The sequence below is a fragment of the Aulostomus chinensis genome, chromosome 16, assembly GCF_037954235.1.
Source record: "Aulostomus chinensis isolate RoL2024-O1b breed Wild chromosome 16, RoL_Achi_v1.0, whole genome shotgun sequence".
Taxonomy (NCBI): domain Eukaryota; kingdom Metazoa; phylum Chordata; class Actinopteri; order Syngnathiformes; family Aulostomidae; genus Aulostomus; species Aulostomus chinensis.
In genome coordinates this window covers 9722971-9748406 of record NC_141335.1, presented here as the reverse complement: position 1 = coordinate 9748406, position 25436 = coordinate 9722971, and the positions used below count along the sequence as shown (strand labels likewise).

The 25436-nt window shown below is 43.1% G+C and overlaps 1 protein-coding gene across 1 annotated transcript; it reads left to right on the top strand.

The window, feature by feature from the left end:
• The first annotated feature begins 1237 nt into the window (after window positions 1-1237).
• col17a1b (collagen, type XVII, alpha 1b) lies at window positions 1238-25430 on the top strand. Its single transcript, XM_086181376.1, has 57 exons — window positions 1238-1602; window positions 2727-2791; window positions 5536-5586; window positions 5722-5829; window positions 6513-6788; window positions 6905-6961; window positions 7077-7112; window positions 7229-7279; window positions 9508-9654; window positions 10306-10977; window positions 11759-11842; window positions 11932-11994; window positions 12088-12240; window positions 12617-12709; window positions 12785-12829; window positions 12921-13064; window positions 15107-15745; window positions 15823-15873; window positions 16062-16088; window positions 16173-16226; window positions 16314-16409; window positions 16511-16564; window positions 17184-17210; window positions 17317-17370; window positions 17457-17492; window positions 17574-17609; window positions 17709-17762; window positions 18219-18254; window positions 18416-18487; window positions 18591-18617; window positions 18718-18753; window positions 18897-18932; window positions 19027-19107; window positions 19226-19261; window positions 19361-19453; window positions 19751-19822; window positions 19972-20022; window positions 20104-20163; window positions 20237-20296; window positions 20378-20404; window positions 20536-20595; window positions 20737-20823; window positions 20916-20954; window positions 21034-21141; window positions 21235-21354; window positions 21440-21550; window positions 21636-21770; window positions 21856-21966; window positions 22137-22316; window positions 22741-22881; window positions 22992-23144; window positions 23253-23405; window positions 23486-23722; window positions 23832-23996; window positions 24113-24193; window positions 24281-24364; window positions 24463-25430. The coding sequence occupies exons 2-57, from the start codon at window positions 2737-2739 to the stop codon at window positions 24513-24515; spliced, it is 5868 nt and encodes a 1955-aa protein (XP_086037502.1). The 5' UTR covers window positions 1238-1602; window positions 2727-2736; the 3' UTR covers window positions 24516-25430.
• Window positions 25431-25436: the final 6 nt, after the last annotated feature.

The window sequence follows — 25436 nt, the reverse complement described above, 5'->3', positions numbered from 1 at the left end:
TTGTAGTAGCAGTTCTTAGCCAAAAGTCGGCGTTTTGTTGAAGCTATTAAAATCTCTGCAAACTCTGTTTGCGCGGTTTCTGGAGCCGTGTGTATTTTTAGTCCACTATACTGTACGCAACTAGTTTGAAGAAAAAAACATAACATTTCTCGACAGGTTTTGGATAGGCTAGGTCAGTGTGCTAGCAAAAACAAGTTGAGAGGAAATGAGTTCGCTCGATTGCAGGCTTTTGCTCTCTCTGGATTATTCCCTGTTGATGTTCCACAAGCCTGAAGTGTCGGAAAACAGACAGAATTAGTCTCTCAGTCGTGGAGGGTTTCTGTCGACATTCAGAGGTGTGTACATCACATGAATTATGCAGCAGGTTTTCCACTGTGGAAATGAGAGATAAAGTACTGGTATTTTATAGTTTATTGTGTACTGTTACAGGAGTTTGAAAAATAATGGATATTTGATTAATTTATGAATTAATGGGTGGCATGGTGGTGCAGTGGTCAGCACTGTCGCCTCACAGCAAGAAGGTTCCAGGTTCGAGCCCCTGGATCGGGCGCAGGATCTTTCTGTGTGGAGTCTGCATGTTCTCCTTGTGCCTGTGTGGGTTCTCTCTGGTACTCCGGCTTCTTCAAAAGACATACAAAAGGGGGCTAGGCTAGCTGATACTCTAAATTGACCGTTGGCGTGGCTGTGAGTGTGAATGGTTGTCTGTCCATATGTGTTGGCCCTGCGATGGACTGGTGACCCGTCCAGGGTGAACCTCTGGCACACGCATTACACAATCATGCCCTTGATCCCATTTGTAGGTTTAGCTTGTAAATGGGGAACTTCTAGTAATAACCAGTAGAGGGCAGTAATACAGTTTGGCTGCATCTGTTAAGCCACGAACTCAAACGAAGTTTTTGACTTCTTAAGTATATCAATTTGTTTATTCACATATTTACCAAAATCGACTTTATAGTGGCTGTCACAGCCAAAATCAAGACATTTCAAGCATCTCATTAATTCGTTTTTTTTAACCGATTGATAGCTCTAATTAACTATTATTATATGCCTTTGAAACACTTTTTTAAAACCCCTCTGACAGAGCAAGTGGCCCCAAGCAGCGCCCCCCCCCCCCCAACCTCCAAAGAAAAAAAAAACAATCTCGGTCCGCCACTGCAAAAATGCTCCCATAATCCGAAACGGAAAAGTGAAAAAAAAAAAAAAATCCACCTCCTCAGACACCCCTTCCCACTTCTTCCCCAGATTTTGTGGAGTTGTGGCGAGCGCAGCAGCAGCAGCAGCAGCAGCAGCAGGAGGAGCTGGTCTGGGCGTCTCTGCGGGGGTGAGGCCAACACGTTAATTGGTTCCCTCCGGCTGCGGATTTCTTTACTTCAAACCTTTCGTGCTGTCTGCTACACCTGCCTGCCAAGCTCCAGAGTTGATGGGCGCGGCTGGGACCGATGCCCACATCTCTGTTTTGACTTGTCTGGGAAAGTTGGACGATAAGATACAAAAGGACTGAGGAGGTTAAGAAGATCCCACTACGACGCGTCAACTTCGCTCGCATTTACGCACACGACGCGGACCGGTCGGTCTGTGAAGGACGTGAAAGGCTGGCTGAAGGTATGGATTTAAAACTGAAGTAACTTGGATACTGCTTTTAAAAAAAAGCGTGTTTATGCTGGATGTTGCATCCCACCTCGCATCTCTTCTCTAATATCCTCACTCTGGATGTTTGGTGATGGGCTGCCAGACTTTCTTGGCTTTGCGTAAACTTTACTTCATCCATTTTTTTTTAAACACTAGAGTGTGTTCGGCTCAGAGGGGGAGGGGGATCACTTTTCTTCTTGTGGTATCTTTAAAATTAGTCTGTTACGGTGATCTCAGGATAGTTTTACATGCTCTTTTGCTGGGCTATTTACATCTCTCTAAATATATGACAGGCCTTGACCCAGCCGTCTGCTTTCTTTGACATCAGCCTTTTATATTAGCTGTGCAGATCAGTTGCAGGCTGAGATAGTGAACTTTGTACAGGTAGTAATGGAAATAAGTGGTGCATTCACAGAAAAGTGTCCATGTTTACTTGAAGACACTGAGAAACTATCATCTGAAATGTTAAGGTGTGTTTTTAAGTCACCTTAAATGGCATATTTGTTGTTTTCGATCATAAATATGGTATTTAAGTGCATAAAATGAAGCACATGGCTGTTAAATGCCCTTAAGGGTGTGGTGGGAGGGTGATCTTTTGGAAATGTGGAGCCTCTTTTGTTCCTCAGAAAACTTTTCAGCCTGTTGATAGTTTTTCTTTTGGTTTGTTTGTTTTTTTTAAATAATGGTGATCTTTAATGTGGTGTCAGCTATTCACAGGAGAGTCAGAGCACAATTTGTTCATGCATCGGGTTCTGCTGCGGAGTTTCGGCCTTTGTTTAGGAAGAAAAAGGAGGTTATTCAAGGGGAAAATGTCCCTTTGTGCTGTACACAGGCTTTTTTATGTGGTCATGAGACTGATGTGATTACTTTTTTTTTGAGTGTGTTCCTCTGCAGCATGAAATTTGAAATTAATGCTGCGAAATTCATTTAAATCCCGCTGGTCTTTAACCCAGATAATTCTTGTGACATTTGTGCCCTTTTCCCATCAGAACTCTTGTGCTCAGAAATGCCATTTAACCACATTTTAGAAGGGGATACACTGACTCTTAATCACACTTGGCACAGCGTTGTGCATGACCATTGTGTCGTCTCACCAGATAAGATGGGATGGACGAGCTAACGAGACAGATGGACATCTCAGGAGCCTTGTCAGAAGAAAGGGGTGAGATTTCTGAATTCACTTCTACCATTAGAAAAAAAAATGATAGAAAAGAAACAATAAAAGGTTGGTACTCTTAAAACACAAACATGAACAAAAAGCAGGTTTTTTCATCCACTGATATGGAACTGGATTTCAATTGTTATGCCCAAAGCGTTGGAAAATTCCACTTGAAAAACTAAACAGGAAGATGTTATTCCAAAAATAATGCCCCAGGAAAGCCCACAGACCTCAGTATCACTGTGATTTCTCATTTGAAGATCGTGCCAGATCAGTACAGCATTGCTCTTGACCCCCCCCCCCCCCAAAAAAAAACTGAACCAAAATAAAACAAAACTCTTAGTTGATATCTTAAAGATACCACTGCCACCTTTTTCTTGGGGGTCTCTCTTTCTGGGGGTTTCCTGTCACTATCACCACTGCATGCTTTTATTTTTTTTATTTCTTTTCCTCGCTACCAAGTCGTCCTGCAGGTTTAGTGAATAAGCGAATGTTATTTGTCTTTATTGACATGGAGAGAGATGAAGAGGTGATTATACGCTCGATGCTGACGGAGAGAAACGTATAATCATCCTGTCTGCCTCATTCCTCTAGTTTTATATGTCACCTCTGAAGTTCTTTACAGAGAAAGGAGCGGCGCCCATTTTGGATGCGTCGTTCAACTTCGTGAGATTTAACAAAAAGTTTTTTGATGCTTTTTGAACCGATTCCTCTTCGTCTCTTATGAGGGAGTGTGTGTGCGCGTTTCAAAACTCAGGAGCTCCAACTGCTTTTCAGCCTTGACCTGAAACGCATAGATGTCCCTAAAAGGAGAACAGGAGCACAAGAAGGCAGGATGGAAAACAAATGGGATTTATCACTGCATAAGATAATACCGTTAGACTAAAAGCGTTATTGGTGTAAATAATACAAACCAGGAAGTAAATATTTATGACAGGATTACTTTAGCATTATTAGTAGGATGGCGATCAGAGATTTTCATGGTGGGAGTCGGATCCTTTCAGCGGGGGACCAGTCCCACTCAGGCGATGTCCTGTGAGTGAAAGTGAAAGAGATTTTTTAAGTTGCTTCATTAGTAAAGAACATGAGTATAATTTGGTGAAAAGCAGTTCAAAGATTTAACAGTTTTTGGAAATCCTCGAAGTCAAAAACTAAGAAATTTCTCAGAACGGACATTTGTCTTGTCCCTGACTTACAAAACTATATAAATATTTAATTTTTAAATATTTCCAGGGACACAGTAAGAGACGCCACTTTGGGTTTCGATGATGATTTAGCTGCTTTATAGTGAGAAAGTTCTAATTTATGTCAAGTCTGGGGTTATGTAAGATTGCAGTATTATCCTTGATTCCGTTGTTGACTTGGGGAAACGAAAGCTTTCTGATTCACGAAAAAAAGCTGACCAAGAGTACAAGTTGAAATACAATGTTTATAACTCATCATGTTAATCAGAATCCCAAAAATACACTGTAGTTTCACTTCCCTGGTCAAACTTTCTCGTGATGTGCACCGTCACAATTTTGCTCCGTTGCCGTGAAGATGCTTGAGTTGGTTTCACAATACGCGTCTGAAAGCTTCACAACATTTTCAGGAAGCTCTGAATTCAAACCGCCACAAAAGACACAAATGGAGGTTTTTTTTACTGAAGTAAACATAGAAATATCACGCCTTCTAATACTTTTTAATGGCTTTGTGGTTACTGCACATCGTATTTGAACGTATCTGCTGTGAAATGTACTTCACTCACTAGATAATGCAATAAAATAGTACTTGCGAACCTGGTACTTTGTCAGAAAGATGTAAGGTTTAATATAATGAAATGTGCTTTGATCTATAGTGGTGCTCAGTATTTATTACTTGAGAGTATAAAACACTCACCTTCCAGCTCTGAAATTTATGTAAGAATCACAGTTTTTATCTCATCTGGTAAATCCGACTAATTTCAGTTTATCGATGATTTATTGTATTCTCTAAATTAACATTTAACTGCCTAAACGGTACAATAAACATGTGTTGACATGCAGAAATATTTGTTTAAATGAGCCGGCTGTTAGCTAAACCCTTTTGTGAAGTCCTAGAAAACTTGCTATCGAGTACACAAGTCAGGATAACTATGATTTACGTCGACATTTAACGAGCTACAACAGGACTTTTGTGGTGGTTTGATCAGATTTGATTGACAGGTGACCGCCCACCATCTGTCTCAAGCTTCTGATTAAGATGTTGATAAATCCTCGTTGTGAATGGATCCCTGCGATGAATAAATCATGTGCTTTTTCGTCAACATAAGCGGCGATAGAAGTCCTCAAAAAGCTGCAGCATTTATAGAACTTAAATCTAAAAGTGATGAGCCAAAGTTACGATGTGACTTAAGAGCTTTTCCAATCACTAACTGTCTGCTTGCGGGTTTCCCTGATAGCAGACAGAGTTGAAGCACCTCCAGAGGGATTTGTGGGAGACAAACATTATAAGTGCTAATTTATAAAGCTATCAATTATTGCTCGACAAATTACGCCTTGCTAGAGCCTGTCAGCATTGTGTATCAGTGGATATTACACAAGTGCATTCTATAAAAATCATCACCCCCGTCAGTCACTCAACACTCCAGAAAACACCTGCCAACTGGGATTCACGTGGATGTTTAAGTAAACACACACTTTGGTGGCTAGATAATCCTCTGGATTCCACGTGAATGCGCATGAGGTCCACCATAAGTAACCGTTTTCTTTCTGTTTGTCTGCTACCAGTTGTGACAGAAACGATAACCTCCACATCCAGACTGTCTTCTCTACCGCCAAGTGAGTGTCTCGTTTGCTTTGATTACTGGCAGCAGGCTTAAGCATAAAACAGTCATTATGGCTGAGCAGTTCTGAAGGAAGTTCCCGATGAGTAACTACTTCTCCTTGTTTTGCTGTGTGTCTTCTCGTTGCTAGAGGGAACCGGCGGATCAAATCACAGGAATATGTCCAGCGGTGCTGGAGGGCTGGGCTTGGAGAAGAATGCCTTAACCCAGCACAGCAGTGGAACCTTTTTCTCTTCCTGTGAGCACATGTCCACTCACGAGCCAAAATCAGAGGATTTCTTTTGACCATGTTATGAGATACTTGAAGTGATGCATCACCCCAAAAAATGTTTTTTGCTTTTCAAGTACTCACAAATAGTTGTCCTGAGCTCAGAATGACATTTTGTTTCCTCCTGCATCAGCGTTTTTGTGACTCCAGATTTCAGAAAGAGCCAGCCATGTATATTTAGCTTGAAGCTAATTCTAACTGATGGCTTATGGCCGCAAAACTACCCTAAAATGTCCACGTCTCCTCCAGCTGTCTGCTCAGTAATCCGAAATACCTTTTTGGTTTTAGGTAAAAACAAAGTAATTACAACACTCCCAGTTCACATTTAGCTGAACCAACTTGCTCGTACTTAGTTTGCTAGTTTTGAGCACAAATCAAAGTTTCTGGATTGCTGTGTATACGTCAGGGTGGTGAGGACGTGGATGATATTGTGGGATGCATTTAAGAGTTCATAAATGGACTTTTAATATACATTGCTGGCTCTTCCTGCATTCTGGAGCCACGATAAAGGAAGGCAAGAGGGGGAAAAGACATTTATGTGAGTCCTTGAATGGCGACATTGATGTTTTTTTGGGGGTAAAGTATCATTTTAATGTGATGGCTCTGTAGAGTTGTAGCTGATCACCAAGATCTCCCATGCATCATATCTCCAGCCTCCGTAGGCGTGAACAGCGGTAGCTACAGCTCATCCTCAGGAGTTTACCTGGGAGGAGACTCCTCAGGAGGGGGCGATGGAGCTGGAAGCTACATGGAAGGAGAGGGCTATGGAAGCGGAAGCGGTGGCAGTTATCTCGTGAGCTCCGTGACAAAGGTCAGGTCCAGCTCGTCGGGCGGTGCCAGAAGAACCCAGACTGCTGGCTCATCATCAGGCCTGTCGCCAGGTTTCCGGGAGAGGAAGACCGTATCCAGCCGCTCGGGAGGTTATGACGGTGAGATCCTGTTCTTTAAACTGCACTGTTTCTCGCTGTGCCAGAAACAGAAGCTTAAAAAAGTGCACACAGGAGCTCTGTTTATGTTTCTGCTAAGCTATTGTGTTTTCTTCCAGGGAGTTCCAGCGCAAATTCCTCCCCAGAATTAACACGCAAAGACTATGGAAACTACTGTAAGAGAGGCTGACAATTATTCTCTCTGCAGAATAGAAAACGTTGCAGTTTTATCCTCACCATGTGTCCGTGTGTATTTATGGGTTTTTTTCCCCCCCTTTTTTTTTTTTTCAGGCTCCAGCACCACAAGAGGGAGGAGCGAAAGTAGAGGTTTGCAGTTTTTCCTTCCTTCCTGCTTTTATTTCTGCACCATCTATCTTGTCCTGGCTTGAGTTTTTCTTTTTTATTAAATGAGGAATTCTTTCTTCATTGTGGTTTTTCTCCAGAGAGCGAGATCAGAGCTAGACTACAAAGTGCCTCTCCCACGGCTACCAGATGTAAGACCACTTGGACCCATTCACTGCTGGTTATGCAATTCCCCATAAAGCAACAAAGCTTCTTTATTTGAGTGTCTCTGAATGAACCAGTGGAAGGTCTTTTTGGAAGACTGCGTTTTTGTTGTTTTTTTTTTTTTTTTTGAATTATGCTGCTGTCAGTGTTCAGTACATTCCTCCTTCCTTCAATTCTCACATGCATGTTTAGAACCGTGACATTTCAATTAGTAACACATGTGCAGCTTCCCAGCCAACGTGAAAAAAATTCATCCCCAAAAAAAAAGAAAGAAAGAAAGAGAAAAGGCTCAAGTTTGCATTGTGCTCATGTGAGGAGGAAGTCTTGGTACAGATTTGTGGTGGCACACATGACTCACCGTTCGTGGGCTTAGAACAACAGCGGAGGGTCAGGGTGCCGCACGCCGACCGCTCCCCCTGCTGATTAAAAGAAATAACTGCCATGATTTCATCTTCACTTCTGTGACTCCCCGATGACGACCGCTTTGAGTGTTTTCAGGCTGCGCACACGTCAGTGCTATTTCCGAGTTATCTCAGGAACGCCTCGGCTCTTCAACTCGAGGGGCTGATTAGAATTGGGTGGCTAAAGGTCAAGGTCACCTCATAAAGCACGTTTTTTGGCAAAGAAGTGACACTCTGGTTCTAGCAACATTTCACCACTAATGTCTCAAGAAATGAGGATTTTCAGTAAATCATTGCTCTGGTCAGTAACGGTGGAGGGAGGCCCACAACCACAAGGCAGTAATTCTACTTTTAACAGTCATCTGTGACCTCTTAACCCCTCGTTAGCTCGGTGTCCCATTACCAGGCTGCTTTTACTTCACTCACAGCGGTGGTGGATGCAGTATTCAGTACTTTTAGTTGATGGAGATAGTAGTCCCTCTGTGTTCAAATCTAAAATTAACATCGGAGGTGGAATGCAACTGAGTACACGTTCTGGCGTGTAACCTTAAGTGCTCTGCTTCGGAGAAAGTTTGAGGCCTTTGCGTTTAACTGTACTTTTTGTGCTGCTTTATGCTTCTATTTCACACTCTAAAGAGAATTAATTCCTCAAACGACATTGATTTGAGAAAGTTCGAGATATCTCATAGAAAATACTTAATTATCTCACAGAATAGGATGCCAATTACTAGACTACGTATAAAGATGACACAATTTGTCTGTACCTGCATTACCTTCAAGCCCCACCAGGGGGCCACAACCCACACTTCACTGGCCTTGACTATTATACGTTAAAATGTCAAACTTTACTGAAATGAGACGAGTCAACTACTTGATACAATCCTACCAGTTTTACTTGAAAGAGCAGATATGTTGTCAGAAAAAAACAATGGTAGTATTGTCATTTATGTAGACTTCTACCCACCAGTTTACCAAGAAAATGATTAACAGCCTAATAACGACAAAAAAAAAGTCAGGTAGTGTTTTATGATCGAGGGTTTTAATTGGATTAGAGTTAGCGGTGAAAACTCGATTTCACTCTTTGAATGTTACACAAGGAACTAATAAAAATCTCAAGCTATTCCCAGACTTAAGAATGCTTTGGCTCTGTGTGAAATCTGAAAATCTCCTGCTGTCATTAATCACACAAAAAAAAAAAAATGTAATTGCGTCAAATCGTTTTCACATCTTGAGACAAGACGGGTTTTGTCCGTGTTTGCCATGATTGCAGAACAGCTTGGATTGTTTCTGGCCCTGGTCGCGCGAGTGTGAAAACATCTTTTCGATTTCACAAATTCGCATTGTTTTTTTTGTTGTTGTTTTTTTTTGACGATTCTCGTGTTGCTGTTGAGTTTTCCTTTTTGCAACTTGATAACTGCAAAACACATTGCAGATCAAAAATAGGTCGGATAAAGTAAGAACGAGTAGCTCGATTTCAACCCCGTGCCTGTCTTTTATTAGTTGTGATTTCTTTTACACATATCAGTATTTATTTTAAACTTAAAAGCAAAACTTGCACCACCTGCAGTACCTTCACAGTCCACCAGGACTCACAACTCAGAAAAGTTTGAGGTATTTCAATCTGTAGCAATTCATCTTATCTGTAAACTCTACTACTAGATGTCAGATCGAAATAATGTAGGTGTTGAATGATTGATATTGCACAAATAAATTAAAATACTGAAATGGAAGTAGAAGTACCCCGTGCTCCGAAGTTGAAGCTCTAATTGTGAGATGGAGCAGGGCTTGGACAGTAACTGGTGGGGTTTTTGTAGGGACAGAGCTGGACGACGTGAAGAAGCTGCTGAAGGGACGCTCCAGCAGCGTCAGCCCAACTCGCTCCTCCAGTACCTCCATCGCCCTGCCTGTTCCAAAGAAGACCAGCGCGGAAACCAAGACCATGTCTGTGGCCTCTCAGTCTGGTAAATAGCAGCTCTGGTATTATCAGAATTACGCACGCACACACACACACACACACACTCTCTCTCGCTCTCTCTCTCTCTCTCTCTCTCTCTCTCTCACACACATGCGCGTAGTGAACGTGCACGGACACTTTAAATGGTTTACCATTACAGGATATGTTAGTCAGAGGGCATCTGTTTTCTGAAAGATAATCCTCAGCCAACCCAGACACCTCACACTGACTCAGTTGAAAGTTATTTTTAGAACACTGAAAGATTCTTCTTCATCTCGCTAAATAATTTTTTTTCTGCTAGGTGAGAAAAATTCTTCAATTTTAAACCAGTATTCTTTGTTTACACTGTATTTTCCTCTCAAACCCGTGCTGGTCAGAATTAAAACTCATACATAAGAACAAAATTGTTGTAGGATGCAGGGTACATCTAGCCGGTTGTCTGTTTGGGTCTAAAGTCACAAAAGTTTCAGATCGACGCAGGATTGTTGGGGCCGATTTTTCAGTGCAGAATCTTTCAAAGATTAAAACTAAACTTTATCGCTCATTTAGTTTTAGCTTTAACTTAGTAATAATTATCCCTTGCATCTCTTGGGCCGAGACTTTAATTTTGAGGTCTTTCAGTCAAATATGTTTCCTTTGTGTTGTTTCTCTCCTGCAGTGTTGACTTCATTTGGCACCGGTCCCTCAACAGTGGGATTCAACACCATTGATTCATCTGGCCTGTATGATAACACTATGACATCAGGCCAGTATGATACTGGTGTGAGGTCAGGCCAGTGTAGCATCAGTGTGAAATCAGGGCAGTATGATACTGGTGTGAGGTCAGGCCAGTATGTTACTGGTGTGAGTTCTAGCCAATATGATACTGGTTTGAGATCCGGCCAATATGATGTCAGTGTGAAATCAGGGCAGTATGATACTGGTGTGAGGTCAGGCCAGTATGTTACTGGTGTGAGTTCTAGCCAATATGATACTGGTGTGAGATCTGGCCAGTATGATACTGGTGTGAGATCTGGCCAGTATGCTACTGGTGTGAGATCTGGCCAGTATGATACTGGTGTGAGATCTGTCCAGTACAGCTCTAGTGTGAAGTCAGGACAATATGAGGGCAGTCAGAGATCAGGTGCTCAAGAAGCGGGTGTCAGATCCGTCCAGTATGACTCGTCTACACTGGATGCCATGTTTCCAACGTTCTCGTGGTCCACCACCACTCTGCCCTCCTCCTCCTCCACGGTCGCCGCTGGAAACACCAACAGCTACTCGTACCAAGTCAGCACCAACAACGTCGCAGGAGGATCATCAGCCGTCAGCGCTACCCCGTCGCTGTCAGGTAAACTAGTCCCAATAGGTGACACATTGTACTGGTTAAAATAATGAATTTTCTTCTCTTCTACTGACTTTCAACTTTTCTGTTTCGTTATCGGTGTGTTTGTAAGACAATTTGAAGACATCACCGTCCTCCTTAGGAAGTGGGATGGTACTTAGCCTCTTATCAGATTTAGTCTTAGAGAGTTCGAAAGGTTAAAGGAACACATCAGCTTCATGGGAAATAGTCCTGATAGCCATCCTCCCCAGAGCCAAGAAGATAGATAACCTTCTCGCCTCTGTTCGCGCAACAGGAAGTTGAGCCCCACAGCAAATGCTACGTAGCTTAGCACGATGAATGGTAGTGGGTTGAAACATTAGTATAACTCTGTGTGTGTGTGTGTGTGTGGGGGGGGGGGGTTATTTCCTGAAAACGTAGTATTTTTCACATTTTTTGGACATTTCATGTGGAATTATGTAATCTTAACTTTAACTATTTAGTCTGTGGCATGCTGCATTTATTTGTATTTTTTCGTCATTCTATTAGCCTTTTTTTTTTTTTTTAACAGAATGAAATAGTACCAAGAGACAGAAAAGAAGGAAACCAAGAAATCCCAAAAAATTAATAAATAAAAAGATGTAGGGGTCATGCAGCTTTTGAGCGTAAAATTCAAGCACTTTTTTAAGTATTTGTTCAGGTACCTGCGCTAAAAAAAAAAACCCTTCACTATTCGTTTTACCTTTACGGAGTGATGAATTTGTCAAAAATCGCTGCTTTGTTTTTACCGTCACGTCTCTGTTTGCAGTTTATGGCTTTCAGAATAATCTGGCGCCTGCTTCCACCAGTGTCCTCACCACCAGTGGAGCTAATGTGAATGCTAACGTGGGAGGTACAGTGGCACAGTATCAACAATACCTCATCAATATCCCGCTGTCAGTAAAAGTACAACATATATAGTTCTCGTGTTTGTGTCTACAGGTTATGGAGTTCAGAAAAACGTATCAAACGGCGGCGGAGTCGTCAGCACCGGAGTTTCTACAAGTGCGTTGTTTAAATCCAAAATGCTTCCAACAAACATTGCTATTATTCTGCCGGATAATTCCTGACTTTCTTTTTGTTGTTGTTGTTTTTCAGCCACTAGATCCCAAACTGAAGACACATTCAGAGACTATAAGTACATGATCTCTGACAAGGAGAACGTTTCAGCCAAGAGGGAAGCAGAAACGCTCATTCTGGCTAAAGACAGCGGCAAGCAGTTCACCAGCAGCAGCGTTCACCTGGGAGGAGGTCGGTCGGCGTCCCACCCTCCTCATGCCACAGATGTGACCTCGCATTATCACCGAGAGTATTTAAGGCTCTTCGGTCATTTATGTGAAAAACTTATTTGTAAAATTTGCTAATCATTTTCTCTTGATTTATTTCGACAACATGGGAAAATGCCACGAGTAAACGAGCAAGAACTCACCTGAAATTCACAAGAAATTGTAAAAAAAAATAAATAAAAATTTCAAGATGATTGACAGGAAAGTAGAATTGAATCTGAAAATTTGAAATTGTGTATATATAGCATTCATAGGATAGGGTTTTAAAGTAAAAGAAATATTTTTAAAGAAGAAAATGAACCTAGAAAGTGGCTGAAATAACTTGATTGTTGTTTCTTCAGGGTCTATTTCAGGAGACTCCATCAAGAAGGAGAAGCTGATTTCCAGCTACAGTGAGACGGCGCCGCTGAAGGCCGAGAAAGGCAACTCTTACTGTGAGTCCTTGTTTCGAACCTCTGTGTGAACAAGATGTTTCAGTTCTCAGATCTAAATCAGTCGTGTGTCTCCAGATGGATCATCTGGAGTTCTAATGAAAGACAAAGCCACCTATGCAGGTAGTTTGAAGCTTTTTTTTTTAAAACATGTTTATTGACTCTTTCATGAGGGTTTGATGTTAAGAATGTTCCCTCGGCGTCTTCTTCTCAGAGATCCGCAGGGACAGCGGCGTCTTCGGCGGCGGGGGACTCTGCTGCTGCTCTGACTCGTGCTGCTCCTGGTGGAAGTGGCTGCTGGGTCTCCTCCTCCTCTCCTTGCTCCTGCTGGGGCTCCTCTTTGGCCTCATTGCGCTGGGTGAGGTTCTCTTGTGAAACTTTCCTTAATTGTGAAATTCCCTGAAGATAAAAACCATGGAAGTTGTGAGCTATTCCAGAGCTGCGTTGCAATAAAACGCCTTGGAGAGACTCTTTGAGTCTTAAAACCAATAAAATGTGTGTTTCAGCATTTACGTGCCAGCTAGGATTATTCCACTGTGCCACTGAGAGCTGTTAGTAAATAGACTCCCTGGAAATCTGATTCCAGGTCCCTGTCCCACTGCCATGAAGTGGGTATGTTATTCATTGTCAGTGCAGCAACTGCAGAAATAGTTGCTGGATGACATCACGTACTCCTGCAGCAGGAGAGACGTTGATGGGGATTCATCTTGATAAAATGTGTGTATAAACCAGAAGCCTCTGAAATGAAGTTTTACTTTAGGCGATGACCTCAACTTAACCCCCCATAGAGTTTCTTGAACCTTTCTAGTACTCACAAACAGGTGTCTTCAGCTCTCAAACACATATTTCCCCAATGCCTCACTTCTCTGTGACTCATGATTTCTGGAAAGAGCCAGCGATATTTATTTAGCTTAACGCTAATGTTTCGCCGTGGCTACTGGCAACAACTAAAACTGTCCAAATATGCCAGTTTATAAACTCAAAGTGCACCATCTGGTATAATCCATGCCTTCTTTATCCAGCTGTATGTTTTGTAGTCCACAAACATTTTAATCTGAGATTGAGGCGGACTACAGTTGCGAGTGTTACTGCAGTTTTTGGTGGGTTAATCAGTAACGGCTTTGCAACGTATCGGTTTTTATCGAATAGTCTAAATATGACATCCTGTGGATTTTTCTTTTTAATATTGAGAAATTTAATACAAATCTTTCCTGTCTAAGTCTGTGCTAAAAAAAAAGAAGCAAAAGCTATGTCAGATTTATCCCCCAAAAAGTTTGAAATCTCAAGTAAATTTTCGTTTCAGTTAGCAGTAATCGCAATTCCATATTAGTAGTGATTCTAAAAACATATTTTTTTGGTAGCTTCTTATTGTCAGATAATAATAATGATACGAATAAACATTAATAAATGTTGAATATGAATTTATTAGCAGCAGCAAATTAACATGTCTGTTGATGTTAAGATGACTTTATCCATCTCCCACGAAAGAAAATGCCTTCAAACATATTTCTAGGCATCGCAATAATAACCCAGTAAACACACAATGAATATAAATATGCTTGCAATCGTATGTAAAGTCAGCCTTACGTGACCTGCGTCATCAGTCTGTTTTGTAAATTTTACGTTAGCAACGCACTTCTCTCATGTTTCCAGACACACAAACAGTTGCCGTTATCTTGGAGCGTCCCAGCTCTGGTGTCCTTCACATAGGAGTGGCCTATTAATATGAAGAACGGACAGCTGATGAGTGAATGTTTATAGCTTTTCACACAGTGGGACCCGGGCCCTCCCTCCAGAGGTCGTTAGCACACACTCAGAGAAAGTCCAGCTGCCCTGCCGAGTCTTGGGGAGTGAGAGTGGGTGTTCTTGTGATCCTCCCTGACGTTTTACCCAAATAAAATACTTGAGCTTGACTGATTCCAAACCAGCTGATAAAACTCAAGCAAGAGACAGATTCTTTAAAAACTCTGTTTGGCTCCTTCCCAAAGTTGTCATACTTTTTCTTGAGTGACTTGATTTAAAACGTCGTGTCTCTCTGGCTTTTTGGCTCTCCCTAATGAGATGTTGGCAGGAAATCGTGGGAAAAGGTTAGCTGCTGCTGAACTGTAGAACAGGATTACAGATGAGTGCAAGAAATCAATCACAATGGTTAATCTGTGCATTGAAGCAACCTGGAGGTGAGGCATCGGGACTAAAATGATGAAGCATAGCAGTATTTTTATCTTAGTGTTGGTTTTCTTTTTCTGCCATTGTTTGGAAGAACTTCAAATGTTTTTCTGTAGTAGTTTATATTTATTAGTAATATTTTAAGACCACCACATTTACTGTGGTTCTCTGTCTTTTTACTCTTCCAAGTTGTTGCGTGTGATTCTAACAAAGGTTGTTGCCGCTGTTTTTCAGCTGAGGATGTGAGGAAGCTAAAGAATCGAGTGGCGAGTCTGGAGGCCGAGTCAGCAGCTATAGCGGCTCGTACCAGTCGGCTGTCTGGTACTTCTAATGACATCAACGCCTATATGGATGGTGGAGGTCACAGCCGTACTGACATACACATAGCCGCTGGAGGAGGCTCGGGCTCCAGTTCCGGAACACGAATCGGGATTACTACAGATGGAAGGGGTGGCTCCGCCGGCACTGGTGGTAACAACATTGACATCAGCGCTGGAGCTGGTGTTGCTGGTGCTGGAGGTGCCAGCGGTGCCACTGCTGGAGGTGCCACTGGTGCCAGCGGTGCTAGTGTTGGAGGTGCCAGCGGTGCCAGTGTTGGAGGTGCTGGAGGTGCCAGTGTTGGAGGTGCTGGCAGTTCCAGCGGTTCCAGTGTTGGTGTTGCTGGAGGTGCCAGAGGTACCAGTGTTGGAGTTGCTGAAAGTGACTCCAGTGTTGCCAGCAGAGGCAGTGCTGGAAGCACCAGTACCAGCTTCAGTGGCAGCAGTGGTACAAGTCTGGGGGTTGGTGTGAGCGGAGGCTACATAGACGCTGCTGCTCTTCAGATTGCAATCCGACAGATGCTGACAGCTGAGATGCAATCACATAACTTCAGAGGTAATGCACACGCTCACACACACACACACAAGCGCTCAGAATATTCATGTTCACTGAATTTCTGTTTCCTCGCTCAGCTCTTCTAGCATCGTCGATGCAGTTTGAGAGAGGGCTGCCTGGACCCAAAGGTGAAATTCAAATATTATTTATTTTATCAAACATTAGTCCCCGTTTTTTTTTTGCTAACTTTGTTAAGTGTGTATATTTTGTGTTAAATTATCTTCTTCTCAGTTGTAATTCTGTTGTTAATTTGTGTTTTTATTTGTCTGGTGTTCACTGCATCATCCTAATGTAATGTGTGTTGTTCCTGTCACAGGAGATGCTGGTCTACCTGGAATTCCAGGTGAGGACTAAAAACTTATAAATCTCCTTGAGGCATTTTGGGAATTTTATTGTCAACTCAATTTACTATGACCTTTGACCTCAGGTACTCCTGGCCACACAGGCCCTGAGGGTCCGAAAGGACAGAAAGGAAGCCAAGGTATGAATAGTGATTCTGTTTTAGTTACATGAAACCGGTAAACTGTTTGGGATATTTAGTGTATCTGCATGTGAAATGTCTCATCAGGTGAACATGGCCTGGAGGGTCCGACAGGTTTAAGGGGGCGTGAGGGTCCTGCTGGGCCAAGAGGTGAACCGGGTATTGGAGTGAAAGGTGACAGAGGTAGGATTCTGACTCAGAACCCAAACAAAAGCTCTGATAATAATTAGACTTGTTGAACTTGAACAGCACTCAAGATTTTTTCATGTCTTTGGTTTGCTCAGGTGTTCCTGGAGATCCGGGCGTTCCTGGTTCTGTTGGCCCGACTGGTCTTAAAGGTGTGATCATTATCATAATTTCCCTTCACCCCTTCTGGTTGTCCTTTTCCGCAGGACTCCACCTGCATTCATTCATCAGTACCACAGTCGGTCAACATGGGTTCAGTTCTACCAGCCTGATTCCAAATAGGAAAAGTGGAGTTTTTTTTTTTTATCAGGCTGTGTCGTATTTAAAGAACAAGCACTCTGTAGTTACGGAATAAGAACTAGACAACAGTGTAAACATCGCAATCCGCTCCCTGTTGTTACTCCGTATTTATAGCTCGAGCGCTCTTAAGGGACAACTCCTTCTCATGTTGGAATCTTTAATTGTACAAAAGTATCAACAAGCCGATTGTCTCTCGAACCCCCCAAAAAAACTGGAATGGTTTTTATTCCAAATCATACCATGAGCTAAACCCTGGAGTGTTCATGTGTGGCTCGCCTGTCAAAGACACACCCATAAGAATTACTGTAGCTGCCAGTAAAGGAGTATTTGTATTTGTTTTTATTGTACTTCTTCTGTAAAAAGAACCTACTTAATAATGTCAGACTCACACTGATGTGCACCAGTTGCGCATGGTTTTCGTGATCTTCCAGTCTAATTAACTTCTCTTTTAATGACTCGTCTTGGCTTCAGGTGTAGCTGGACCTCCTGGACCAGCGGGTGAGTTGCTTCATCCTGTCACCTTCTGTCGTGTTGAATATTGTCTCAAATTCAACAGAAATACTGAAACAATGTGTCGAATGAATCCCTGCTTGTTTTCATTCAGGTGAACCAGGTTCGCAGGGTTTCCGTGGTGAAGCGGGGGCACCTGGGCCTAAAGGTGGGTTATATGTACAGTTGCATTGCATTTTTAAAAATTTTATCTGCTATAACATTACTCACACATGCACCCCTGTGATTCTGCAGGTGACAGAGGACTTCCTGGATTTCAAGGACTTAAAGGTTTGTCATGCTAGATAAGACGTTTATTGGACTTGAAGGCTTAATAAATGTTTCTAATGGTTTAAATCACGTTTATTTAAGGTGAGACTGGTGACAAAGGTCTCAGAGGTCTCCAAGGTAAGCACAGTTTTATGAATTCAACTAAATCTATAACTGCTAAATGGTAACATGCTTGACAGCTCAGTCAAGACTCTAAATCCAGTTGTCCCTCCTCAGGTGAACCTGGCTTACCTGGTCCGGCCGGCCCAGCTGGAGAGAAAGGATCGATGGGTGAGTCACATGACCACTGACCGCAGATTCTAAATTCTAGAGGTTTAAAGACCAGAACTGTGATTCGGTTCCAAGAAAGACTTAAGTTGGAAGAAGAGTTTCATCCATCCAAAAACTAGAAGCACATAATCATGGTATATTCATTTCAAAAAATAAATTTAGTTGTTGGCAAAACATTGTAGCTCATTATGTAATCACTTTTTCCTCTAATCATTCTGTGAAACACAGGCTATGAATATTACATGTAAATAATTATGTTAGTGTGGCAGCAGTGACAGCATTATCTCACAATCTCCACCAAGTGGCAGCAGAGAAGAGTTTAATATTCAGGGGTTCTTTTGCGCCCCCTACACGTCATGAAAGGAATAACAAACACAAAAGAAACTTGCTATTTATAGCAAATGTTGGTTTCAAAGGAATTCTGGTTTAATTATCTATTTTACTGTTTTTCATCAGGACTGGCTGGACACGACGGTCCAAAAGGCTCAAGAGGTAAGTTTGAAATACACTTGCTTAAATATAAGAGTGAGTGCACAAGGACATGAGCACAAGGTGGAGAACAGAAAAGCTTTACATCCTTAGTTAAGTGACAGATTTTCACTGAGGAAATATTTACAGTCTTGATTTACCTTTTTTTTACTTTCCACCCTCAGGTGACCAAGGACCTATTGGACCACCTGGTCTTAGAGGTCCTACTGGGGCCCCCGGAGATGCTGGAATCCCAGGTACGGTCAAAGTAGTGTCGTCCTAAAGAAATCTAATCCTTAGGTATATTAGCATTGTTATTAGCTGATAATATGATAAGAACTGTTTTTCTCCTCTCCACAGGAACACCCGGACTTCAAGGTCCACCAGGTACATGAAAACAACACACATGATTGTGTTTATGTTGTGGATTTGGCAAATTAGTCTGCTTTACTCTAAATGCTTTGAATTTAAATGTTTTTACTTGTAGGAATACCAGGGAATCCAGGACAGCCAGGGATTAAAGGTACGAGTCTTGTCAACTCCAGGAAACTAAAATATTGTGCAGGATTGTAGAGAAACTACAGCTGGTCTGTGTGTGTGTGTGTGTGTGTGTGTGTGTGTGTGTGTGTGTGTGTGTGTGTGTGTGTTTGTGTTCATTCGTTCCAGGTGAAACAGGTGCACCAGGAAGGATCATCAATGCAGGTAACAGAATAAGAACAATGGAAGTCACAGTATTTGACAAACTATTGATCACACTTGACTTTGGGGATGTTTGACCATCTCTTTTATTCTCCAGCTGGCTCCACATCTGTGGCTATCCCAGGACCACCTGGGCCCGCTGGTCCTCCTGGCCCTGCAGGACCACCAGGTTTATCAGGTATGCAACATTTATCCTGTTTTTCTTGCATCTGAATTGTAAATGATGACAACACATCAGAAGCGCTGTCGTGTTGGTGATCTCGAGTTCTATCTGATGTTTCGATGACCCTCCTCAGGTCCCATCGGCCCTGCTGGTTTGCCTGGCCAACCTGGTAAGTCATCACTCTTCTCTAGTCTCGCAGGGAATGTTTTCCAGATTGGATTTGGAACCGTAAGGGTTCACAGCTGTTGCTTTTTGTTTGTCTTCGCAGGTCCTAAAGGTGACCGGGGTTATAAGGGCGACCAGGGAGAACCAGGAATAACAGTGAGGACATCTGAGACAATAAGCTCAAGCAGAGCTGAGAGTGAGTAGCGAGAAGGATCGAGCCGTATCCTGTTGATGTAACATTATCTTCTGCAGATTAGCACAGAATTTGGAAGGAAAACAGAAATGGCAGTTGGCAATGGAACCTTAACTAGTGAACACATAAAGCTTAATTAGACAGGATACAGTAGATACAGACAGGAAATGATTTGGGAATGTTGGGGAATAACAGGCGGAAAAGTCTTCAGATTCTCAGAGCAGGGATGTTGCAAGTCTTGAACAGCGAGGCCATCACACCCCAGACCTGAAAGTATCATTTCTTTTGTTTCTGCTTCAGAGCAGTTTAGTTCTGGCGGAGTCTCGGCTCTACCCGGCCCACCAGGTCCACCTGGACCTCCTGGACGTCCAGGTAAATTGGACAGCACAAACTGTGTTGCAAGTTCTTAATTTATAAAGACTTGAGGTTTTAGAATTCATTGACGCCCATTTGAAATTTCACTCTCAGTGTCAGTAATACTTCTAATATGTCACTGATGTTAAATAAATCATGTCTATTAGGGGACTCAAGACAAGGACCTCCAGGCCCGCCTGGTCCTCCAGGCCCACCAGGTAAAGTGTTGATCATCAAACCCAGTGTTGATGCAGTTTCTAGTTATCTTGCCACATTTAAATAATCATATCTGCCTGTAGGTTATGGAAGACCGGGACCCAAAGGAGACAGAGGAGACTCCGGATTTGCGTCAAGCTCTGGTACGATCCGATATCTGCTCTGTTAGGATATGAATGCTGGAAACAGTTGATTTCATCTCTCCTCTTCTCTCAGGAACCTTTTACACTGGACCACCAGGACCACCTGGGCCTCCTGGCCAGAAGGGATCAATAGGTTTGTGAACTATGTCTGACCTCTTATGCCTCCATGTTAGTTTATCAGAACCACTGAATGACATTTCTCTCTACATTTTAGGTTCTCCTGGACCGAGGGGCTACCAAGGTAATTACCTTTCTTTTAATTCTGTGTTCAAATCTTTGGTGCTGTAGTTTAATGGATCTTTATGATCATGATGGAACAGTTCACATCTTTTAGCGTCATGAACTGTGACCCCCCCCCAATTTGTGTCTCAGGTGAGCCAGGACAGCCAGGAGTTCCCGGCAGCCCAGGACGACCTGGAAGCTCTGAGAGAGGTCAGCTGATGTCTGTCAAACCAACATTCAATTAAATTCCTTATAATCAGATTCTAAAGCAGTGTGGTGGGCTGGGGGGCTGGGGGTGGGGGCGTGGCCAGGGAGACACCCAGTAACAGTATATATATTTCTTCCTCACAGTGTCAACTTATGCAGGTGGAGTCACTGTACAAGGACCTCCAGGTCCACCAGGATCTCCTGGACTTCCAGGACCACAGGGGATTAAAGGTAAAGCTAACAAGGAACTAAAATGCTTGATTGTGTGTTGTCTGTATCAATGAGTAAATAAATGTAATTTGTTGTCGTTCATCATTTTCAAGGTGACACCGGAGCTCCTGGTATTCCCGGCTCCTCTCGAGGTATACAATCATCAACGACGGCTTTACAGTTTTTTCAAGTGCACTCGTTTGGGTATTTACCATTTGTTTTTTTTCTCAGGCTCAATCTCAGTCACCTCAGGTCCTCCTGGTCCTCCAGGTCCTCCTGGTCCACCAGGCTCCTTCGCTTCCTCTAGTGAGATGCGTCAGTACATCTCTGAATATATAGGTGAGTGTCTCTCTGTGAAGGTCACAAGATGAAAGACTGTCAGGAGATGGGAAAAGAACCCCACATAATTATCTGTTTTTATGTTCCCTGCAGGTAGAATCAGACAGTCTGGTATCCCAGGACCTCCAGGTCCACCTGGTCCTCCAGGACTCCCTGGAACCTTCTCAGGCTCCATAGAAGACATTTCTGCTCGCATCATTGCCTACCTGCAACGTGAGCCTCTGTTTTCCTGCATTACTATTGATGGTGTTAGACATGGTACTAGAGAACCATCATTAACGGTGTTGTGTTGTTACAGGCTCAGGATCCAGCATTAACATCGGTGTGCAGGGACCCCCAGGTCCACCTGGCCCTCCTGGTCCTAACTCTGGAAGCCTGACAATCAGCGCTCTCATAGCCATGCTGCAGAGTCAGTAAAGACATATTTATTCAGTCAAATAAGCTACATAATACCCAGCTCTTCTAATCTTGTCTCTCTGCTGTGGCCTGTCCAGGAGATGATGTGAGGAGATACTTGTTAGGACCACCAGGGCCTCAAGGCCCACCAGGACCACCGGGGACATCAGGAGGAATCTCCGCCAGTTATAGCGTAGAGGAGATAGCCACATATGTCTTCAAAATCATGTCCGGTAAGCACTGGATGAAAACAGTGACCTGTAAGTGGTCATCTTGAAGTCATCAGTAATTCAAACTGCTGTCATTTTTCTTTTACAGACAGAGGAATTGCGAGAGGGCCACCTGGGCCACCAGGCCTTCCCGGACCTCCAGGTGCAGGGGGCTCTGGCTACAGCACAGTTACGATTGACTACTCTACTCTGATGAAGAGTAAGATCATTTATCAGGTTTTGTCCCTGAGTGAAGACGAACAACAGGCCAATGATCAGCTGTCATGTTGATTTTGTTCATTAATTCCACCAAGAACGAATGTTCTCCAGCAGCACTCGCCACCACAGTAACGTCAGCTCACTCACAGTCTCCTTTGTATCCTTACCCAGATACAGAGTTCCGTACATGGCTCAGCTCTGCTGTACAACATGGTTCTCCTGGTTCTCCTGGTCCTCCGGGTTTGCCCGGCCCTCCCGGCCCTCAAGGGCCACCAGGACTCTCCACTGCCACTGTGCTTGGGGCCGGTGGTCAGGGGTACAGCTTAGAGGACATTCAACGTTATCTGCAGGGTGAGTCCGACTGACTGGGTGGACATAGACGTGCTGTTACTTACTGCTAATATGAGGTAGACTTACTGCTTATGTGAGGTAAACCTACTGCTGATGTAAGGTTTGACTGCTTATTTGAGCACTTAATGCTTGTGTGAGGTAGATAACAATGAATGAGTGAAGTCGTTTTCTGGCAAACTCCAGATGGTGTGAGGCTACCAACATTTGGCAGGTTCTGCCTCAGTTCCAAAACAATTTACATGAATCGGAATCTGCCACAATACAAGGATAAACCAAAGCCCAGCAATGAATCTTTGTCTGACTTAACGTTCAGGTTGTTGTTGATCACTTTGACTTTGGTCATTTGACGTCTCTTGGTTGATCCAGTCTGTGGTTCTCCCTCACTGACATATGGTCATTTTGCATTTTGCTTTGCACATCTCAGGATCTAGCTTCCGAGGTCTTCCCGGCCCTCCTGGTCCTCCTGGTCCACAGGGTCCACCAGGCAGTTACAGTGGGTCAGTTTCAGTTGGTGGAAACTTCCCTCGGGAGACCATCCGCGCTGAGGTTCAGCAGTACCTGACCAGTAAGCTCCTGGTCTCATAGATGCATACAAGAGTGGAAACCATTTTAACCTGCATGAAAATGCTTCTACTGTTACCATGGCAAGTAACACAAACACACTTTTTCTATCAGGTGACAGTGTTCGACGCTCCCTTATTGGACCCCAAGGACCTCCAGGTCCACAAGGACTACAGGGTCCACCAGGCAGTTACAGTGGGTCAGTTTCAGTTGGTGGAAACTTCCCTCGGGAGACCATCCGCGCTGAGGTTCAGCAGTACCTGACCAGTAAGCTCTGCTCACATAGCTTCTACATGAGAGGAAACCATTTTAACCTGCATGAAAATGCCTCTACTGTTACCATGTCAGGTAACACAAACACACTTTTTCTATCAGGTGACAGCATTCGACGCTCCCTTATTGGACCCCAAGGACCTCCAGGCCCACAAGGACTACAGGGTCCACCAGGCAGTTACAGTGGATCAGTTTCTGTCAGTGGAAACTTCCCTCGGGAGACCATCCGCACTGAGGTTCAGCAGTACCTGACCAGTAAGCTCTGCTCACATAGCTTGACTCAGCAGTTCAAACCCGTGTGAGAGTGCCTCTGATGTTATCATCGTTTCTTTCAGGTGACAGCATTCGGCGCTCCCTGACTGGACCCCAAGGTCCTCCAGGACCGAGAGGTCAGAAAGGAGAGCGTGGAGAGCGTGGCGAGCCAGGTTATGTCCAGGGCTACGCACAGAGCCAGAGCTACTCTCAGGGTGATGCTCGCTACGGCTCTCAGCGCCAAGAGGTGGATATCAGTAAGATCACAGAGTCGATGGACTACTCCAATGTTGCCTTGAAGGTTACGGACTACATCAAGAGTGAGTAGCCACTGAACAAACACAACAACCCAACCCAACGCAGACCGATGTGAATTGGCCTGCTATGATGAAAACATACATTTGAACACAGCAATATGATCTTGTGTAGATCAAGGCCTCCTGCAACAGTATTTGGTTGAGGGTCCTTGGAGGACAAATGTAAGAGCGATTCAAGGTCCCCCGGGCCCACCCGGACCTCCTGGACCACCTGGCTACAGTCGCGTCCTCGGGACCTACGGCAACATCACACGTGACCTCATGGAAGTTTTCAGAAGTGAGGATACAAATTTATGATTTTCCACATTCAATTACAACTTAAACCTGAAAAAATATGAAGTCAGTCGCGAAGGTTGCTTCATTAGCACTGACTCTACTTTTGCTCTGCTGCAGCCCACGGCACCATCCCTGGTCCTCCAGGGAGCCCTGGACCAAGGGGAGAAAGAGGGCATCCAGGTCCCAAAGGAGACAAGGGTACGGTCCAATGGAAGGGATAGCGCTAAGCTAACTCTGCTGCTGTGGAAAACTTTTGATTGAAATCTGAGTCTTGTGTATTTACAGGTGATCCTGGACGCCCAGGTTTACCCGGAATACCAGGGACGTACACCGTCCAAATTCCACATAACGTGCAGAAGAGGGATACAGGTACCAGAATATAAATCCTTATCAAAACACATCAAAATGTCCAATATAAGATAAATGTAACTCATTGCTACATCACTTTTTTTCCCCATCCTTGGCAGGTAAAAAATTGGTTCGCCATCAGCGGAATCTGCGTCAAGCCAGCGGGGGCTGAAGAGCTACATCCATTTACTCATCTTGATTTTGTAGGTGTAGCAATGCAAAAAAAAGCAAATGCTCCTCATGGTTGCAATTCGTAGAGAAGTAAAAGGACATTAAAACACCCCCAAAATGCATCTTTAAAACGGCTTCAGTAGAGTAATGGGTTTAGCTGCTGGTCAGTGTTTTTACGACACAGACATTTTTCCATTTCTGACACGTGGGTGTTTAATGTTTACTAAAAAGCTTGCGCTAAAACGTCTTCCAAAAGAAGCTTTAAGAAAATATCTATTTTTAAGCGATAGCTAGCAAACGGTGATATTTTAAAAGCACCCGGCATCTTTTTCCACAGCTTGTATGACTGCACAATCTCTTGTACTTTTTTAAAAAAAGCATTTTATTGTCTTTTTGAGGATTATATTTGTATTGAGTGCTATAGAAGTGTGAAACACTGTTAATGTTTTATAACCATTCAATGTTGGATGAAAGCTGAAAATATTGTCATGATACCGTTATGATTATATGACATTATCCATATAAATCAAGTCATCTCTCAGCCTCCAAAGACCCCCGGATGTTTTTCATTCAAAATACGAAAAAATAACGTTGTTTTTTCCCTTTTTTTAAATTAAAAAATAGCAATACATGAAGCAGATAGTCCCAGTTAGGTTGAGGGTCCTTCAGGCCCAATGATGATTTACTTGAAAGTTACTTGCAGGACAGGGATGTTTCTGAAGAAGTGCCTGATTGGATTGTATATTTTTGTATGAGTGCACTGAAGTTGATTGATTGATTTTTTTTTTCTCGTATAATTTCAAGTGTTGAAAAGATTAAATTATAAATTGTTCCCAGATTATGTTTTCCATTCTTCAATTTATTGATATTTGCTCAGTATATTTGAAAAAGCAAAGCAAATAAATCTATTTTTGGACTTGTG

Bases quoted from the DNA above. Each gene is read 5' to 3' on its own strand.
- col17a1b (XM_086181376.1), top strand. From the start codon at position 2,737: ATGGACGAGCTAACGAGACAGATGGACATCTCAGGAGCCTTGTCAGAA. The intron at 15,874-16,061 runs GTGAAATTCAAA...TTCCTGTCACAG, and splicing joins AGGGCTGCCTGGACCCAAAG to GAGATGCTGGTCTACCTGGA. The intron at 18,933-19,026 runs GTAACAGAATAA...TTTATTCTCCAG, and splicing joins AGGAAGGATCATCAATGCAG to CTGGCTCCACATCTGTGGCT.